Source organism: Rhagoletis pomonella, unplaced genomic scaffold, assembly GCF_013731165.1.
Source record: "Rhagoletis pomonella isolate Grant_MI unplaced genomic scaffold, Rhpom_1.0 Rhpom_scaffold_00006, whole genome shotgun sequence".
NCBI lineage: Eukaryota > Metazoa > Arthropoda > Insecta > Diptera > Tephritidae > Rhagoletis > Rhagoletis pomonella.
The window spans coordinates 59348010-59368149 of NW_023458560.1; the positions used below are offsets into that span (position 1 = coordinate 59348010).

General features: G+C 41.5%; 1 protein-coding gene across 1 annotated transcript in view; it reads right to left on the reverse strand.

Annotated features, from left to right (window-relative positions):
- Positions 1-347: 347 nt before the first annotated feature.
- The window catches only part of LOC118741017 (homeotic protein spalt-major), a 61706-nt gene continuing 41913 nt past the window's right edge, over positions 348-20140 (reverse strand). Inside the window, exons 2-7 of the mRNA XM_036472803.1 lie at positions 15308-18691; positions 11450-11754; positions 4280-4787; positions 3684-4111; positions 1262-1438; positions 348-906 (exon numbers count right to left, since the gene is read on the reverse strand). Of these exons, the coding sequence (XP_036328696.1) occupies positions 517-906; positions 1262-1438; positions 3684-4111; positions 4280-4787; positions 11450-11754; positions 15308-18509 (5010 nt within the window). The 5' untranslated portion in view covers positions 18510-18691 and the 3' untranslated portion in view covers positions 348-516. The remainder of the gene's footprint in view (positions 907-1261; positions 1439-3683; positions 4112-4279; positions 4788-11449; positions 11755-15307; positions 18692-20140) is intronic.

Consider the following 20140-nt stretch of genomic DNA (forward strand, 5'->3'; position numbering starts at 1 on the left):
AATTAAAAGGTTCTCATGAATATACTAGATACATATTTAGTAAGTATTTATGTATAATTATTTTTCTTTCTAATGCAATTTATACAGCTATTACTTTCTAACTGTACACTAATTTAATGCCACTTAAATGCATACATGCGTTCCATACGAATTATTGTTTTTTTTTTTTTTTTGTTTTGGAACCTAACTCTACTTCGCTTGCTTTGAATGATATTCTACGCTTCTTATTTTACGCATTTTGCCTAAATAATTTCTATTTCTGCTTTTACATACTTATATTTTATTTTAGATCTAAGTCTACTACTTCCATTTAATATCATTTAATAATATAGCATATAGTTTAGCAATAATTTTTTTAAGCATTTTTACCATTTTACGATATGTACTCCACAAAAACCATGTTTTCAGTTTCACTATCCGCTAAAAAACTAATTTCAAATTCACAATTATTTTTAGTTCGCCCGAAAGGTTTTATTATATCGCATGCGTAGCTCTATTATAATTTGGATATCTATCTCACTCTACTAAACGCTGCGCGTCGCCACGCGTCTCATCCACCATTTGACTACTCATCGTCGGCGGCGTTATTGATCGCCGTTCTTCATTTTGATTGTTCTCCGTTTTAATTTTTCCTAGCATATGCCAAGGCGCCGTAACTTCTAGCGTCGTGCCACGCGTTGGGCTCTCTCCGCGTTTGCTGTCTTCTCTTGTTGGTGGTGTTGGTGATTTACTATCTGCTTGCGCATGCTCGCCGTGTGGCTGTGGCGTCATGCCGGCAAAGTTATAAGGCGGTGCCAGAAATGGTGGCAATCCTAGCAGTCCAGGTGGATATTTACCAGCATTCGAGCCATTCGGAAAATGTGGCGGCGTAAGGTTGGGAAAGGCGCCAGGGCTCAGGTCACTGGGCTAAGTGGAGAGGGTGAAGAAAGAAATGTATGAAGAAGGCAAATAAGTGGGGTGTTAGATTCAGATGAGGGCGAGAGCCGATGTTTCTAAGTATTTGTATGTAGCTATTTAGTTAGCACAGCCTATGCAAAGATTTCTTTTACAGTCCTTAGATCCGTTTTCTCGAGTAGCTTTTAAAATTTATCTGTTCTTTAAACGCAAATTTTGTTCAAATATTCTTGCAATTTAGACCTAATTTTTACAACCGTTGGAGTATACTCTATCTCTTGATGCCCTACATTATCCACAGCATTCATACTATTATCGGTGCAATTCCCCCTTGGGCTAGTAAAATCAAACTCTCTTCTGATCTTACCTTTGGCGGTAGTCCATTGAAAAATGGCGGCAAATATGGAAAAAATATCTCTGGACGTCGTTGCATAAAATCCGTCTCCGGTGGCATACTGCCCGGCCGATGTAGTGGTAACTCAAGTGACATGCGTCTACCACGTCGCGATGTGGGATTCGTCCACATATGCGTGCCCATGTGAACCTGTTGAAATATTAATAAGTGAAAAGAAAGAAAGTGGCTTGAATGGCTATGAATACTTTTAAAGCTGTGTATGAAGCGACTGATGTAGTTTTTGGTGAGGTCGTTATGGTTGCCGGACTCAGTGCTGGCAAATTTATGTTAGTCATTATACCGGATTTTTTTTTACTGTTAAAGAAAATTACGAAGATTGCCTGATATTTTTTAGCATTATTTTTTGCCCTTAACTTCAGGGCATTAATGGAAACAAAACCGGGACTTAAATGAACTTTTAGATCGGCAAACTTCAGAAAAAACGCGAAAAGCTCTGCTAAAGTTCTGTGAAACCCAAAAAAAACTAAAAATTCCGATAAGATTCGATTAAGTCCTGAAAAAAGCAAAATTCACTTGAAAAATGGGGAAAAGTCCCGAGGAATCCTGATAAAAAAAAGTTCCAAAAGACCTCGAAAAGTCCGTAAAACAAGGGAAACATCCCGAAAACTGAAACACAAAGAAACCCTAAAAGCCATGAAAATTTTCGTAATATTCCTCAAAAAATTCGAAACTTAAAATACGACGAATGCCCAAAACTACCAAAAAGTAAGACACTAAAGGTTAAATTATTTAGACCAAAAGCCTGAGTCAATCGATTGAATTACGAATGGCCGACCACCCTAGAAAGATCTACAGTTCCTGAACAGGAAAAAAGTTCTGGAAAATTACGCCAAACCAAATATTTTTTTAAAAAAGTCGAAAAAGTTAAGAGTTTGAAAAAAATAAATAAAAATGAAAGCTGTTCTGATTAGCTTTTCAATAGTTCTAAACTGTCTGAAAGGCGTAATTTTGTAGATCTTTTTCTTTTCAGGTACTCTATTGAAAAGCTACTCAAAAAAGTTTTTTTTTTTTTAACAATCAACTTTTTCGACTTTTTTGGGAAAATACTCAACTCAACGCAACTCAAGAACTAGTAAACAGTTTACATTTTTTTTTTCAAACATTAATCTTTTCCTACAACTATTGAAAATCTACACAACACAGGTTTAATTTTTTTTTTATTGAAAATATTAAAATTTTTAAACTTTTTTGAAGATTTCTTTTCGGCGAAATTTTACAGGACCTTTTTTTCCAGTTCAGCGACTCTACAACTATTAAAAAGCTACACAAAACAGTTTTAACTTTTATTTTATTCTTTTATTAAACATTTTTTTTTATTATCTGTTAAACAGTTTCGACTATTTTGAAACAATTTTTTTTGGTTTGGATTTTTAGAACTTGTTTTTTACTTTTCGGGAACTTTATTGAAAAGCTACTCAGAAAAGTTTTAACATATTTTTTTTATTTTTTGAAAGTTTCTAATTTTTCCGCATAATTTTGCAGAATTTTTTTTCCTGTTCAGGAACTCCAGAACTATTGAAAAGCTACTCAGAACAGTCAAAACATTAATTTTTGGAAACATAAATTTTTTCGACTTTTTGAAATTTTTATTTTTTTTAATTTTGTAGAACTTTTTTTTCCTTTTCAGCAATTTTAGAACTATTTTAGTTTTATTTTTAATATGGTTGTTGAGCTTTGTACCACGATTGTTTATTAGGAAAAATGCAAAAAGCAACTAAGTCTAAGCGGTAGAAGTTATAGCAGTTATTTCGGAGATCACCACATCTCCTCATCAGACTTCGTTTTTCTAGACTTCAGCAGGTATCGAACCATCTTCATCGATGTGCAAAGTCAGAAGCGTTAACCACTGAGCTATGTACATACCGTAAACTATTGTTGCTAATTCCTTTCCTTATTCAACCTACTACTATCAAGTGCAGCTGATTTGCCACTATTTAAACTTGACCGTTTTAGTTTTAATTTTTTTTTCAAGTATTAAACTTTTTCGACTTTTTGGAAACAATTTTTTTCGGCATAATTTGTAGAACTTTTTTTTCATTTTCAGTAGCTCTAGAACTACTCAAAAGCGGGTTTCTGGACATCGCAAGTCATTATCTTTCTTGATCTCTTGGCAACCGTAAATAAAAGTCGATCAAAAATTATTCGAAGTAAGTTTTAGGGAAAATAATAGGGAGTAGTCTCATATATCCACATATGTATTTCCGGGGCCTTAATTGCACTATAAATGTAATTGCTTTAATTTAATTCTGATTTGCGTGAATATCTTGATTAATTGATTAAATATGGCAGTTTTCCAAGCGATCGGTAGAAAACGGCAAACATTTCTATTTATTTCTAACTAAAGCAACCGAACCCCTTCCTTTTAAACACTTACCTTCAAATTCCCTTTGGTGGTGAATGCCTTTTGACACACATTACATTGGAAAGGCTTATCCCCTGTATGGGTACGCATATGGATCTGCAGCGCTGAGCTCGAACTGAAGTTACGACGACAAACATGACAGAAGTGTTTCTGATTCGCAGCGGCAGCAGGATCGACGCTCAAGCTAGGCGGACCGACGGACATCAGAGCCTGTTGAAAGTCCAGTGGGCTAGCGGGAAAGCGATGTGCATCTGCGGGCAGTAAAGATTTACAATGTGACGACAATTGTTGATGGGGATGCGATGACGAGTGTTGTTGTTGTTGTTGTTGTTGTTGTTGTTGTTGTTGTTGATGTTGTAGATGTTGTTGGTGATGATAATGTTGGGCGTGTCCGTAGTGCAGTTGCATGGATTGCATGGTATCATGCGGAAGTGAGGATACTAAACGCGTTAGAATCACAGGAAGGAATATATAAAGGAGTACAATACAAAAAAAAAAAAAAAAGAAATAAGAATTGTGCAGAGCGGCACAAGAATATACGGCAAATAAGAGTGAGGCAGAATGAAGCGGTTGTTTGTGGAGTTCATCAAGTAGCTAATAAAACTTACGTAATTGCATTTGCATCAACGATTGTTCGGCATTGTTGTGTGGCAATGCCAGATGTGGATGACCAGAGAGTTCAAATGGTGAATGCGTTGTAGGTGGCGCATTCTGAAGCTCCAGTGTATTGCTGGGCGTTGTAGTTGGTGGTGGGGCGCAAGCAGTCGCACCCGCTGCAACAGGTAACGTAGGTGTTGGGGGCAACGGTGATGGCGTTAGAGTCGGCGTTGGGGTGCTCGCTAATGCAACTGCTTGGGAGGATCTCGAAAGATCGCATTTTAGCTGTTGCGGCTCGAGTTCAGCCTCTGCATCGGGTTCTTGTTTAATGCGCTCGCGTAGCGTTGGCTCGCTGTAACGCTCCTGCTCCGCTGGACTTTTGCCCGCCACTGTGTGGGCGCTGTGAAAATTTGGTATATTATTTTGATTATCTGTTGTCGATGTGCTATGAGTTGGTGTTCGCTTTCCATCTGATTCGCTGTTGGTTTGCTTAGCAAAAAGATTGGTACTCACTGTAAGCTAGAAGTAGAGAGAGGTTAGAAAATAAATATTTGCGCCAAAAAAATTGCAGCTGAATAAAAATGTCATTAATTGCGCGATTCGGAACTAGATAATATGCTCAGCAACGTTTTTATTGGATTAAGCGCTGCGCATATCAGTCCGTCAGTGCGATATCTTAATGAGGCAATTGCACTAGAATAAGAAAAGTCTTCGAAGCTATCTTCCCACCTTTGTCTTACGAAAGACTCTTTACTGTCTTACCGAGCATTGCCTTTAAGGATTCGATTATACAAACTCGGAATCTGATCTAACGATTCATGCCACAGACATTAGATTCAGAACTCAGACATTAGCTTCATTGTCAAATTCATACCCAATATACATATGTAAAAAGGACTAATCAGAGGCGAAATTCTAAACGGAGAAAATTCTAAACAACCATATAAGAACTACCACCCTTGTGTCATTGCCGTTACACTGTCGGCAACGTGCCTATGTTAGGTTAGGTTATCTTCGCTACCTACAGGCACTTAGACTACCATGGGCCTCTTATGATACCATATTAAAGCCTCCTTGCGTCCCTCTTCTTACCTTAGAAATGAAATAAATTTTTAGCTCTTATGAAGTGCACAAAATCATAGAGTCCAGTTCAGCCAGACAGCCCTTAACAAAGCGGAACAGTGGCATACATAGATAATGCTCCACACTTTCGATTTCGTCCTCATATCGGCAGGTACGACAGCAATCGTTTGATTGCAAACCCATTCTGGCAGCGTGGGTTCCCATAAGGCAGTGCCCGATGAGAACTCCAATTACATCTCGCAGCAGTGGTCGCTCCAAACGGAGGAGAGGACGAGATCTACCCTTTCATAACCTAGGCCAGATGTTTCTTGCTATCGTGCACGTGGGCTCCGCAGACCAACTTGCATTTGCTCGTTCGATGAAGTCTTTCTCCAGCCAGAGTTTGCAAGAAGATAGCGGAATACCTATCGTGTAGGTAGATCAACGGACACTGCGGTATTGCATTTGTCAAGCACCATACGGTTGCATTCCGTTGAGGGGGATGAGGTTGCACTTTGTGTATTCTTAAACATTGAAGGAGCATTTGATAAACCTCACACGAGGTAATCGATCGAGCTCTAGAGAAGAGGAACGTAGCCGCCCCGATTCGAAGGTGGATCGGAACAATGCCACAAACTAGACTGACAGAGGCGGATGTAGGAAACGAACCCATACTGGTGACGACAGTAAACGGCTGCCCTGAAGAGGGTGCACTGTCCCCTTTGCTATGGAGCATATTAAGTAGTAGATGAACTACTTGAGTTACTATCCAATAATGGCATAGTGTTCCATGGTAATCATAGCGAGGGAAAATTTGAAAACACCCTCTGTGACATTGTGCAAAGAGCAGTTGTCCTAACAAAAATATGGTGTGGTATGGTGGATCTTAACATCAACCCAGCAAAAATTGTAATCATCCCGTTTACCAAGAGAAGGAACCTGGAATGAATTAAAATATCGGGGATCGTTTTCGACTGCAAAGTTTTTTGGAAAAAGCACGTTGAAAGCGCTGTCACAAAAAACACATAAGGTGGATGTGCACCATGCTAGTAAGGCCAATAGCAGTATAGGGCGCGGGGCATAGCTCGAGATGACCGCTCTAAATACAGTGGGGGCTTCGCTTTCCAGGCTTCAGCGACTGGCGTGCACCTGCGTACCGGGCGCAATGCGCACTTGCCCCACCGCTGTCCTGCAGGTCATTCTAGACCTGACGCCACTACACATATTCATAGAACAGACTGCCACGATAAAATGTGGTTCACAGGTGGCTCAAAAACTGACGAATGACAGGGGCAGGAATTTTCGACCCCAAGGCTAAGTACTCCATTCTCCTGGGGAACTAACGTAGTATATTCCAGGTGGCGGTTTATGCCATCAGTGCTTGCGCGGAAATAATTTTACAGAGAAAATAAGGAACGCAGCACACTTTCATCTGTAGCGAAATGCAGGCTGCATTAAAAGCCATAACCTCATGTGAGATTAAATCACGGGTGGAATAGAAATGCGTAGCGAGACCAAACACCCTGGAGGAAAACAACACACGGGAACTACTGTGAGTTCCGGGCCACAAAGGCATACAGGGAAATGAGAAGGATGGTATAGGACCAGAACCCTCCCTTGCATTCACACCATAAGGGAAGAGTTAAGAGCAGAATATCGATGGCTAACTGGACTAAGACAGGCTGCGGGTCCATATGGATACCCTGGGGATTAGTGTAGACGACTTGTGTCGATACTGCGACATGGCACCAGAAATCCCACTGCATCTCCTTTTAGAATACGATGCGGTTGCGAGAAGAAGGTTAACACATCAGGGAATAATGTGGCCAGAGGCTAGGCGTATTCACTCTCTATCGCCATCGAAGCTGTTTGAATTCATTATAGCACTAGAGCTGCAAGATGTGCTATGATGAGCTCTGAGGGCACAATAGGCCTAATGTCTCAGTGCATATCATCTAACAAATCTATCTATCTATGGCTGCCCCAGGGAGGCAATAAATCTATGCACTAGCTGTCATGGAAAAGGTGAGGCTTCTGTTTTGCGCTATTTAGCCAACTCACATTGCTACACACGAGTCAGTACAGAAGACTTTCGTAGGCAATCGAATTGGGGATCGCAAGCACTAACTCAGCAGGAAGGCGAGTGCTTGGCATATCTGGCGCCTTCGATTAATAGTTACCCACATTGGCCGAGAACCAAATCTTCGAAGACCAGAATGCTAGGAAGCAATTCACGACACAACTTTGGTCACAGAGAGAATGGCGGGCGCAACAAATAGTGAGCGGTTTCGGGGTAATTGACTTGGGTAAGTAATGACTTATGGTCGAAAAGTCAGTAAAAGGAGCACACAAAGCAGAACTCCTAGCTAAAATTTACAAGCTCTGTTGGAGGAAAAGTCAGTGCAACTATCAGAAAACGACGAATGGCTGAAGAATCAACACTCGTCGAAGTAGAAGAAATGGAATTCGCCGCACGAAAGCTCAAAAATAACAATGCTTTTTTCCAACGAGACTATTTTTCCTAAATTCTCCCGCTCAAAATCTTTAAAATTTCGTTATACATACATATCTATTTCGCCATCTCGTCTCGTTCTAGAGATATTGATTTGATTTTGTCAATTTTTTTTCCGAAATAGAATACTGTGCGGCGCACTTTATTTGAATTTAATAAATATTTTGTTTTGCCTCCAATAGTTTAGCACATTCTATTTGCTATGCGCCAACTAAATTCTTCCCCCATTAATACAAACGATCTCTCATCCTTAAAACAATATGAAAATTGCGCCCGCTTGGCCGCCCGCCCGCCCTTCACACTTGCTACGCATTATTCATAGATACGTTTCGTTGTGAAAGCATCATTTTTATTTTAAGAATTTATGAGTGCAATGCAAATAAATCACTTTCATTCGTACTTGCCACGCCACGTATATAAAGTGTTTCACTAGCTGCATTGTTGTTCTTGGCTTCAATTGCATTAAATATGCATGAACATACATACATACATACCTACCTACTATTTGTGTATTGTGTTATTGCAAGTAGCAACCACGTTCCTGTTTTAGTTCCAACACAAATATGCTTGTTGTTTTTTTTTGTTGTTGTTGCAATAATGTGGCGTCTCGACATTAACATTCGCATTGTTCTCCATTTAAAATGCAATTAAAACTTTTTATTCTTACAACAAACTTTACACTGCATGTCTACCTTTTTACACACTCGGTCCCCCCTTTCCAGCCTTTCATTGAACTCGTCTACGAAATGTTGTTGTAACAACAAATGATCATGAATATGTCATTTTTCTTATGTAAACGTTAAAAGCAAAACAATTTTGCATACATTTTTGTTAAGTGCAACAAGGGCCCTTTGGAACTATGAACATTTTTGCACATTTTCGTAATTATTCAGTTAGCAAAGTTTTTATTGCAGATCATTTTCTTTTTTTTTCATTTACTGCCTAGAAGCCTGCTTATAGACTCGCATCGGGGGCAAAGTAATAAGAAATTTAAGTTTTGGTTGATTCATTATGGTATTTACATTTACAAAAATATGTCACACTTAAAATATTACAAGAAATTTTTGTGTTGAACTGCAAAACTGTATGCATTTCTATTTAGTTGTAATATAATTTGATATTTTTTGTTGCATTTATTTTGAATAATTCAGTTGTCAGTTGTTTTGATTAATAAGTTTCGCCACAGAGTAAATATTTTAAATGCGAAATAATAAATCAAAAACGGCGTTCACGAGTAGGCATGTATGTACATTAGGGTGGTCCAAAAAAATACTTGCGAAAAAGCAAAGTCCAAATTTCAATGCTCTCACCTCCTAAGATTGTGCCATATCGAAAAATATATGTATATTATCGAAGAATATTCAGAGGTCGCTCAAAGCGCGTATTTTGTATGCGCAAAAATCAAATTTTCCTGGAAATGGTATACAATTCTTAAAAAATACAAATTTTTATCGGAAACCTATGTTTCTCTCCAGAAGACTTCCAATAATAATACCCAATTGTTAAATTTCACCATTTTTAATACTAATTATTTTTTATAGGTCTCCTAAAAACCCCACAAAATTTCTGCGGAAAATTGTTTTTTTTTGCCATATAATATACATAGAAAACTTTAAGCGCTTTAAACGACCTATAGATATTTTTTAAGTTCATATAAAAAACAGAGGTGTATATTTTTCTACACCGAGGGGTGAAAGTGTGAGAGTGTTAAAATTCAGTTAATTTTTTTTTCGACCACCCTAATGTACTTACGAGGCGTTCCACGCCAAATCGGACACCATTTGGTTTTTGCATTTCCGATTTTGTTTTTAATTTTTTATGTTATAGTACCAATAGATAGAGGTATTCATGATTTAAACAATTATTTTGTTGTGCAGTCGTTTTCGAGATAAAAATTTTTGAAAAAAAAAAACATTCTTTTTTTAAAGGCGAAAAATGGGCCTACTAGGACTTTGTTAAATAGTTCTTTTTCAAAACAGTTTTGGAATATATGTCAATTCGAAAAAAATTTAAAACCGCATTTCTATAGTAATATTCAAATTTTTTATACAAAATGTTGATTTCCCAAAAACACAAAAAAAAATCTGTAAGAAAATCAGTCAGTGCGCATTTTTTTTTTTTTTTAATAAACATTTTAAACTAAAAATTTGAAAATTTTATAGAAATACTGTTTTGAAAACTTAATTAAACTAAAAATGTTTTGAAAATTTTTTCAATTTTATATTCCAAAAGTCTTTTGAAAAAAAAAAATTAAAAGAGGATCCAAATCAGCCCACTTTTTGCAAGTTAAGAGCATTTAAAGACAGGAATGTTTACTTTCTTAAATCGATATCTCGAAAACGGTCGGACGACAAAAAAAACAAAAAATCAAGGAAGCCACTCTCGATTGGTTCTATAACAAAAAAAAATAAAAAAATAATGAAAAAAATCAAAGAGGTGAAGGCCAAATGGTGTCCGATTTTGCAAGGAATGCCCCCATGATTCTATAGTACATACATTGTTCAGCCCGCTGCACAATTGCCTAAACATTTAAATTTAATTTTTTGCTATTTCTTGAATGAATAACATATATTTCAAAATTATTTATTCTAGCTAAGTATTTTCCCAGCCCGTACGCGAATATCAACATACACATATCATCCATGTTTGTATGTATGTACATATACATACAATTACGTTTGTGTATTTACAAAAGAGTCTGATCTTAAACATAAAATATGTACCTTAATTCACAAAGGCCCTAACCAACACTTTTATCGAAAGTGCGTTTTTCACAGATTTTAAAGTGTTAGTACTAAAAACAACGGAGTTGCATGCCACTTTTTAAAAAGTGTTTTGCTTCCCTTGTAAAATAAAAAATTTGTTCTTTAGGGCCTTTGTGCATTAAGGTGACGATGTAAACAAATGTATGCGTACAGAACAAATTTCCTCACAAAAATTTTCATTTTCCGCACAAAACAAAACTAAACTAAAGCTGCATTTAATGTTTAAGGTTTTAAGTTATTTTTTTTTTTTAATTTCGTTCGCAAATAAATATTTCGTAAGTTTTCTAATTATAATAAGAAACTTTTTAAACTCTTCATCTCTTAAAAATTCCAGTCTTTGAAATTCAAAAAGCCACTGACTTATCAAACCCCCCTTGTATATTTCTACGTGGCGAATAGAACATTTTAATTAATGAGAGATAAAGAAGTTTTTTATGTAAATATGTATGAAGCAAAAGGCAGAAAAAAATGTTCATGTTACACAAAAAAAAATGTCGGCAATAGAGTTGGCCTGAGTACAAATATGCTTGGAAATAATGACGTTAGGCCGGCTTGATGTCAGCTGTCATTTGTTAATATTCACATGAATTATATGCGAATGCAAACGTATTGTAATAAACCCAAACGCATTGCGTCTGCGTCTATAAGGCCATATACATACATATATCTACAATATCTTGGGAGTAATTAGTATGAAATATTGCGAAATTTATTAGTTACATTAGTCGGACCCCAATTGCACCCGGCTCCATACACTTAATAGCCAGACACATCCTTGTATTGTATTGTAATTATGCTGTTGCTCCCCAGCTTCATTTCTACCCACATTTACCCACACTTACCTTCGCATTGTACGGTGATGTTCTATCACAATTCGTAGAATGGCTTGTATTATTTGCCGTAACAGCGCCACTTGTCGCCGCTGTATCGCTTTTGTTGCTATTGTTGTTGCTGCTGCTTTTGTTGTTGGCCGATGTTGTTGCAATCGCTGAAGTGGTTGCTATCGTTTGTGGTGCTGTTGTTGTTGTTGTTATTATATTATTAGCAACATCTTTGGTATGTTCGCTTTGTGTGTGGCGCTCCAGTGCCGCTGGATTGGGGAATATCTTGAAGCAGACATTACACAAATGCGTTTGCGGATGTAAGCCTGAGCGGAGAGGTGAAAGGAGATAAATAAAAAAAAAAATAGAAATATAGAAACATATTAACGTAGTAAGTATTGAAGTATGTATTAAAGTTTAAATACAGTAAATTGAATTTTATAAAAAAAAAAACAAATAAGGCAAACTAATTGACGTACATATGTAAGTGCTTTTCAGGGCAGCACATGGGACTCAAAAGTGGGCTTAGTAGCGGTCTGAGAAAAACGTCAGTCAGGAAGATAAAAATGTCGAAGTTTAAACGACCTTATTTTCTTAAAACGCGAAAAAGTAGTAGGAAAGGTGTCTAAACTAAAAGCGACTAAAACCAAAGTTTAACCAGTGATTGTAGAATATAATAAAAATAATAGGTTAGGATCGGTTATCGCGGCAGACCTCACTAGGGAATTCACTTAGATATGAATTATATTGTGTTACCACATTACACAAATTTTTTGCACGAAAACTACAGGTTCCCCGTCTTACACTGAGAGAAGAGCTGGGAACTGGGAGAAGGAAGTGCTAAGATGATGATGCAGTAGGGATCCGTGACGATATTAAGTCGCACCGCGTAAGTTCCAAAAGGACAATTTCCGGTCAGTACCCATGTAAGACTCGAGAACTGGCGCTTAGCCAGCTGCAGGAACTCCCTTGACCGCCAGCGGTTTTCGCCCAGTGCCCGTTGAGTTGACTGTTGGCCGCAGGTTCCCAACGAAACTTCTGTGCCCTCCCCCCGTCCGAGGTGATGACTTCGAGGGTGTTCTACCTAGCCAATTTATTAGGCCTGCAGTTTCCAGTAATGTCACTGTGTCCTGCGACCCTGGATCAGCTGGATTTGAAAGTATTCCGAGGCGGTTGAAGGAGAGGTCAGGCATTCACCAATCAGTTTCGATAGTACCAGCCAGCGCCTCGATTTCCGCTTGGCTATCAGAGTAGATATATATCCTTTTAGTCGGCAAAACATTGGTGCATAACCAATCGGTTATCCCTTCTATAGCGGCCACCTCCGCCAAAAAAAAACCCTGCAGAGATCTGGCAGTCTGAACATAGAATCTACTGAGAGTTTCTCATCCAACTGCACCGCACGGCTTGGATCCGTCCGTGAAGATGTTTATTTGACCTCTACTCCAGAGACTTACAAAGTCCCATTTGCCACTTGGAGGGAAGTGCGTGGGGAAGGATCCATTTGGGGCCAGCCTCGGAACACTCCGATCCATTTCTTTCGGTAGGAAGTCGAAGCTTTTGAGAGTTGTCGTCTGCAGGGTTGAAAAAGAACCCACAACTTTTGATCCTTATAGCTGAGCGAACTGCTGCTACTTTGCCCGCTCCGCTAATACCAACTAGGGCCGCCCTCATCTAAGATTGTTAAGTAATTACGATAAAATGCACTAAAACAGTTTTTCAGACAGTCAAGTCAAGTCTAACTAAATGCGAAACAGACGATGATTCCGGATGTAGAGCATGGTACCCACATGTTGGCAAAGGTTTTTAATCTCCATTCACCAGTGAATGGCCCAACATAATTATTTTGAATTCGGTTAAAGCAGCTCACAACTTCCGGTGTTTACGCCAAGTATACTCTGAGTGAAAGCCGAACGCCCGTGACCTGTGCCGGAAGCCGTAATTTTAAAGTTTTTTTTTGGTCATCCTTAGCAGATCTCGGTTTTAAGCGGATCATTGGTATTCCAGATCTGTCTGGTTGCTCTTTCTACTTAGTTTTCGAACGGAATTTGATTTCCCTTAGCGAGGTGCCCATGTCCACCGCGTGAGACAGATTTTGTTCGGTGCCGCACCTCGTTAGTTCATCTATGGTCTCCTTTCCAGGGAAAGGAGGCTAGTTTCGAATAAAACACAAATTGAGGCCAACTCTCTCCTACACTCCCTCACTAGTCGCGACCTAATTGAGGATGTGTAGAGTGTCTGATTTGCCGCTATCTGAGTAAACGCACCCCTGTACTGCCGCGGGTGGTTGGACGCTTTACACTCCTACTTTACCGCCTCCTAAATTGCAGACATTTGCGCCTTGAAAACGCGGGCTCGGGTAAGCCAAATAATGGATTTAAGCTAGTCAATGAAAATCCCTCCACCTATCCAGATATCGTCTTCGCTACGCTTGTAAGGACAGCTATGCTGTAAAAGCACAGAGTCTTCGGCGAATTCAGAGAGTGCCACCTGAGAATTTTTGTGGTTGTACCAGGTCTTGGGGGTCTTTTAGAAGAGCTTTTATATCATTATTTTATAAAGAGAACAGCTTATCTTTCAGTAGCCTAAGGCCCGCAATCTAGTTGCGCTTGTGGTAGCAGCTGATTTTTATATAAAAAATATCTATCGCTACTTGGTCGAGTAGATCGTCAGTGCGCCCTCTCGTAATAATTCCCACCCCGCACCAATAGTACTGGTTACCAGAGTCATTAAGAGGCGAGTAACTATTTTGAACAATTTATGTAGCTATATAATTTTCTTCACCATAAAAAATGTTTCCATACCCCAGTGATGTTAATTTTCACTTAAATTACCAAAGGCAGCATAGTATTTTCTCAATTGAAGATTTTCTTAAGCTACATATAATTTTACCATCAATATAATTTCAATGATCATAAATTTTCTTCAACAAGAAAAGTAGTGACATGAAATCTGGCAAATACAGCAAACCTCCAAGGCAATAATCTGAAATGGGATGAGCGTGCGAATGCTTACACGCATAGTATATACTGGTACATATGTTCTTATTTATATTTAAATTTAATACATCCCTACACTCTAGCAACAGATCTTGCATGATTCTTCTTAGTTTCGTTAAATTAAAAAAGAAAAAATTGAAATAGCGCCAATGCAGCAAGCAGCGATTGATTCATGCGTCAGCGTTAACCTAGCTGGGCGAGCTGCGAACGAACCCCTTCTTCTACCGCGCCACTACGCACTTTCACGCGCTCTTTCTCTTCGCACAATAAAGTGATTTCCTGCACACAAAGCTATTTGCGCGCGACTATAAATCGAATTATGCCAGAAAAGCGCGCGGAAAATAAGACTAGGCACTTGCTGAACGAGCGCGCCGCTGACAAGGTCAAAGGGCACAGACGAAAAGTCTTTGTCATTTTCGCGCAGATGTGACATGAGCGGCTAAATGACACATTGACAAGAAATACGAGCTAGAGGCGGCAAAGCGAAGTACAATTGAAATGAAATGAAATGAAGTGACAGCGTCAACCACAGAGCGCATTATAAGAGGAAGATGTTGGATACCACAAGCAAATAAATTTCTTTAACACAAGTAGAAGAAGGAAGTAGCAGAAGCCTATAGAATTAAGTGCGCTCGCGCTTGTTAATTAAGTACACTGCTTTTCCTTGTTCTACGACAGCGGGAGTTCAGCGCCGACTGACCTTCTTTGACAACAAAGCGCTTTATATCTTTGCAACCGAACTGAGCGAGCGTTGGCATTGAAATTAAGTGTTTGGACTTTTTGCGTTTTTTTTTTCACTCTTCAATTACGCATTAAATATGCAATGCTTCTTCTTCTTTCTCCCATAGTAAAATTCTTCATTTAGGCTACCCTCACTTACCCATAAATCCGAGCGGTCCAAAAGGCAACAGCGGAAACTTTGCATGCGCGCCCAACATTTGCATCTCCTCGCGCGCTGCCGCCATCAGCAGGAAGTTCGGTGACATACCCAACATAGGCAAATGTTCCAATGCTTTCTGTGACACGCCATTCGCAGGGAAACCGCGCGCCGAGAGATCCATCGCAGCCGCAGCGGCCATAGCCGCCACAGGATTTGGCAACTCACCACCACCACCACCACCACCACACTCACCGCGTTCGCTACCAACGTCAAGCGCACGCTCGTCCGCATACTCCTCGGCCAGCCGTCGATCGAAGGGCGTCATCGAATTTGTGTTCTCACGCGAATCATCCGTGCTATCCATGGTCATGAAATCGTCGTAATCGCCCTGCGATGACTCCGAACGTTGACCCGAATAATCGGAGGTTGTCGAGAAATCGAAGTTATCCGAGGTGCCCATTGACTTATTCGAATTCTGATCCTCAATTGCCGCATCCATATGCGCCTTCATTCGTGCATTATGCTCCGCGATCGCTTCCGCCGCACCAACGGAGCCGGGTAATGTACCCAGCGGTAGCGAAAATGCGCCGAGCACGCTACCATTCAGCGCGACGCCAGGCAAGCCGCCCAGCGCGCCACTTCCATCGTCTATGGTGTGTATGCGTATGTGTTGTTGCAGTATGATGCCATTCGAGAACTTCTGATGGCAGACGGGGCACTTGAATTGACTACGCATTGGCGGCTTGATTTTGTGTATGCTCATGTGCGCCTTCAGGTTCCCCTTGGTGGCGAAGGCACGTCCGCAGATTTTACAACGAAATGGACGCTCGCCGGTATGCGTGCGTATGTGCATTTGTAGCGAGCTGCGGCAGGACATCACTTTGTGGCAGAAGATGCACTGATTGGGATCGGTCAACTTATTCTCGATGTTGTCGACGAGCTGCTGCAGCTTCGACGTCTCCGAGGTTGTGTCGATCTCGATCAGATCCTCCCACGACCTGTCGATAATGCGTTCCATTTGCGCCAGCGAGTATTCGGAGGAGATGTGCGGCTCGAGCCCGCTGTTGCTTGAGTTACGACTCAGCGACGAGCGGCGTAGCGACGATGCGGACTTGGGCGTGAATTCGCCACCGCTTTCCATTAGCCGCTCGCGTTCACGCTCTTCGTGTGCGTGCGACTTGCGTGACTCACTACTGGCGCTGGCGTGCGGCGTGTTGGCGCGGGAGCTGCGTTTACGTGAACTACTACTGCGTTTCGGCGCATGATGTGAATGTGGATGTGGATGTGGCGGTTGGTGGTGCTGACTTGGTGGACGTTCTGGTTTATCTAATTTACTCTCTGGCACTTGCTTTGCTACTGGCGGCAGCTTTGGCGACAAGCTAGACTCTGCAGTTATGGGAGGTTCTTGTCTCACAGGTGAGTGATGTGGCTTGCTTAGGTCTTGCGGCGCCTCGGCGGGGGAGTGTGCCATTTCGGGTCGTGTGATGGCAGGCTTAGGTGTTGGCTGCCGCGACACCTCCTCGTGTTTTTCTTTTTGTGCGCACAGCGCCAACTCCTCACCACCCACTGGCTTAGGGTCGCTTGCTGTGGGTAATCTGATTGGCGCCACACCGGCTGGCATCAGTGGCCCACTAACGGCAACAGGCGCGCCGTATGTTGGATAATGTTCCACTACGGTGCCACCCGGACCAGGCGCCAGTAGCATCGGCGGAAAGATTTGCGTGTGCCGTTGATAGTGCACCTTTAGATTGCCTTTTGTTGTAAACTTACTGCCGCACACGTTGCAGTGGAACGGCCGCTCGCCAGTATGTGAACGCAGATGAATCTGCAGCGCCGAAAAGGAGCCGAAAATCTTGCCACAATACTTGCAGCGATGTTTAAATATTTCACCTCTGCCCTGCGCATCCTTCTGCGCGTACTCGTACTCGTCCTGCAGGTGTGAGGCATGTAGACTCTGCGAGGCAGAGTCAAGCACCTCTTCCGTGCGACGTTGCAGCATCTCCAAGCAGTTGGGCTCATTGGGCGCTGGCGGCGGGTCGTGATTGGTTATAATGCTAGAGGCGAGTGACGAGCTAATGTCACACATCAAGGGCTGGTAATTATTGTTATTGCTATTGCTGGTGGCGCTGGTGCTGGTGCTGGTGCTGATACTGGTGCTAGGCAGCAGTGTGACCGCCGCATCATGACCTGCACTGCTTATGGCATGCTTCTCCAACTTAGCATTCTTCCTCAGCTCTACCACGCCGACTCCGCCGATTGCACTTATTGATTCTTCAGTCTTTGTATTCTCCTCATTTGACGCAGGCGTTGGCCGCGTGCCGACATCTTCCTTTTCACTACTCGGGCTTAAGTTGACCGTCCGCCGCTTGCGTTCCACGCTTGCTTGCTCAACGCCTTCACTGCGCTGCTCCTCCGCTGCCGTCGGCGCTTCTGGCGGCGACTGCAACAGCCGTTTCTTAGGCTCGGAGTGCTGCGCTTCTTTCTCCTCAGCCTGCTGCTCATCCAGCTGTTCATCGGTGTCTTCGGTTAGATCACTGGCGCGCTTCAGCTGACTCTGCAGGTGCTGTATAAGCTGTAATTGCATCAGATGTTGTCGCTGCACATTCAATATCGTCGACTGCACCATAGCCAGCTCGTTCATCGCTTCGCCATAATTATGTGCGCCACTCAGCGCTGAGGCGGCGAATTGCGCCACTGCCACTTTGGTGTGTTGTAAAGCCTCCAATGCCACATGCCCACTAGCCGGCAAGCGATTGCCCGGCAGCACTGACAAATCCAAGGCTTCATTGCTATCGCCTGTCGCGTCGAGCTCTTCTTCACCATCGTCATCCTCCTGCTCTTCGCTGCTACGCCGCTCAGTCAACTCGTCGCTCCCTAGTTGCATATTGCACTGTGGATCGACGTTCTCATCTGCGGCGCTGTCCGGTGTGGAGGTGGCGCTTTTCATCGCAGGTAATGCGTGCTCCGTTTTGCCATCGTGCTGATATGTCACCTCTTCGCCGTTGAGCTCATTGTTGTTCGCCGCCACGCCTCCGCCATTATTGTTTCGATCGGCGTCCAGTTCTTTGGTTGAGTTGCTAATGCTGGCGCTGATGTTACTGCCACTGCCGCGGCCGCTGCCACTGCCGCTACTACTATTGCTGCCACTCGAATTGCTGCGTAGGCCGCGGTAATTTATGCGATTATGAAAAATGGAGCACATTCTCTGGGCGTTGAAATGTACCAGTGACCGGCGCACAGCAGCGTGTCAAGCATCCAGTCGAAAAACTCAATCAAGCTAGAAGTGTAGAGACCTTTTCCAGCCGGCATTTGTTGCGTGTGGTCGCTGGAGTTGTGGCCTGGTTTAAGCTGTTTGCATAGCCGATAACAACACGCGAATTTTTGCTGAAATGAAAATAAGAATAAAAAAATTAAATTGAATATCAGCCTTGCTTATTGGGCTAAACATATACAAGAAAATTTGTCAACAACTCAAATATCGTCAATAAATTTAAAAACTATCTCTGGCTATTTATGTACATCAATAATATGTTTATTTTTTGAATGAATGCTTAACTCAACAGAATTCTTGTATGATTTTTGCGCATGGGCGTAGCCAGGTAAGCGTGGTGCCTTGCGACGTCTACTACAGTTCACTCTAGCGGACGAGCGTCTGTCTAGCCACAATCCGCATCAAAGCGAGATTCTTCAACATCTCGCTTATATGTGCCAATGCCGCGTTGGAAAGGAAGGACGAGGCATCCATCGAACTCTTAACTTAGAGCGTACATACTAGCGCTTTAAATGTCAAGGTGGGCAACGAAGGGATCTTTGGCGCCAGTGTCGGAAAATTCAGCCTCCACATAGAAACAGTGGGCTGAGGCTGATCGACTTCGCCGGGGCCCGAAACTTGGCAGTATCTAGTACTGGGTTCTAGCATAAAAAGATCCATCAAGCTACATGGGTGATAGACGGAAGGCATGCTTCCAGTGTTTTAGATGTACATACGTACACTCCGAGGGCCAAACACGCACGACTCGCACTACTATATTGATGCAGCCACTATATGAACCCACCTCGTTGCAGTAAAAAAGGGCCCCCAACAATGCAAGGAAAGCTCAACGTCGAAAAGCTGCAATCAAAACAGGCGGCCAATGGATTCGCCGCTCGACTCTCACACGTGCTGTGAGCGAGCCCTCTTCAACAAACCGAAATCAGTGTTGCCGTTGAGAATTTTCAGAAAGTCGCAAAAAAGGGGTCATTGACGAAGAAAAGGGTCACCATATTATTTTTTTCTTTTCTTTACTAGTAAAAGAATAAATCTTTTGAATTTAAAAAGAAAATAGTGGGACAAGATTTGCACAAAACAGGGTTGCAAACATACATATAAATGTAGTTGCTGCAAGGAGCAGAGTTGCATTTCCTTTAAAAGTTTTAAGTGACGCATTTTTTCGTACTTGCAGGAGGAGATATTTTTTCATAGCATGGATCCGAGAGCATTTCCTGAAAAGGGGCAAAAGTCCCACATAATTTTGGAAAACGGTAAAAAAATCTAAATTTTCAAAAACTCGGATCAATAGCCCCTTTAGTCGCACAACGGCAACACTGACCGAAATACGCGAGCAGTGGTCTGCAGGCTCAGGCAGGTCAAATAAACATACTTAGAAGAAATCAACCAATACTTCCCGTTACCCCAAAGGAAAGGAAAAATCTTGAATTTTTGATTAGGAAAACAAAAATAAAATCATTCGAGCGGTTTTCAAGCATTTTGGATATAAAAAAAATGTTCTAACTTTTTCAACAATTTTTTGCATTAATTTGCTCAATATTTGTTGAACTTATATAAAACTTTTA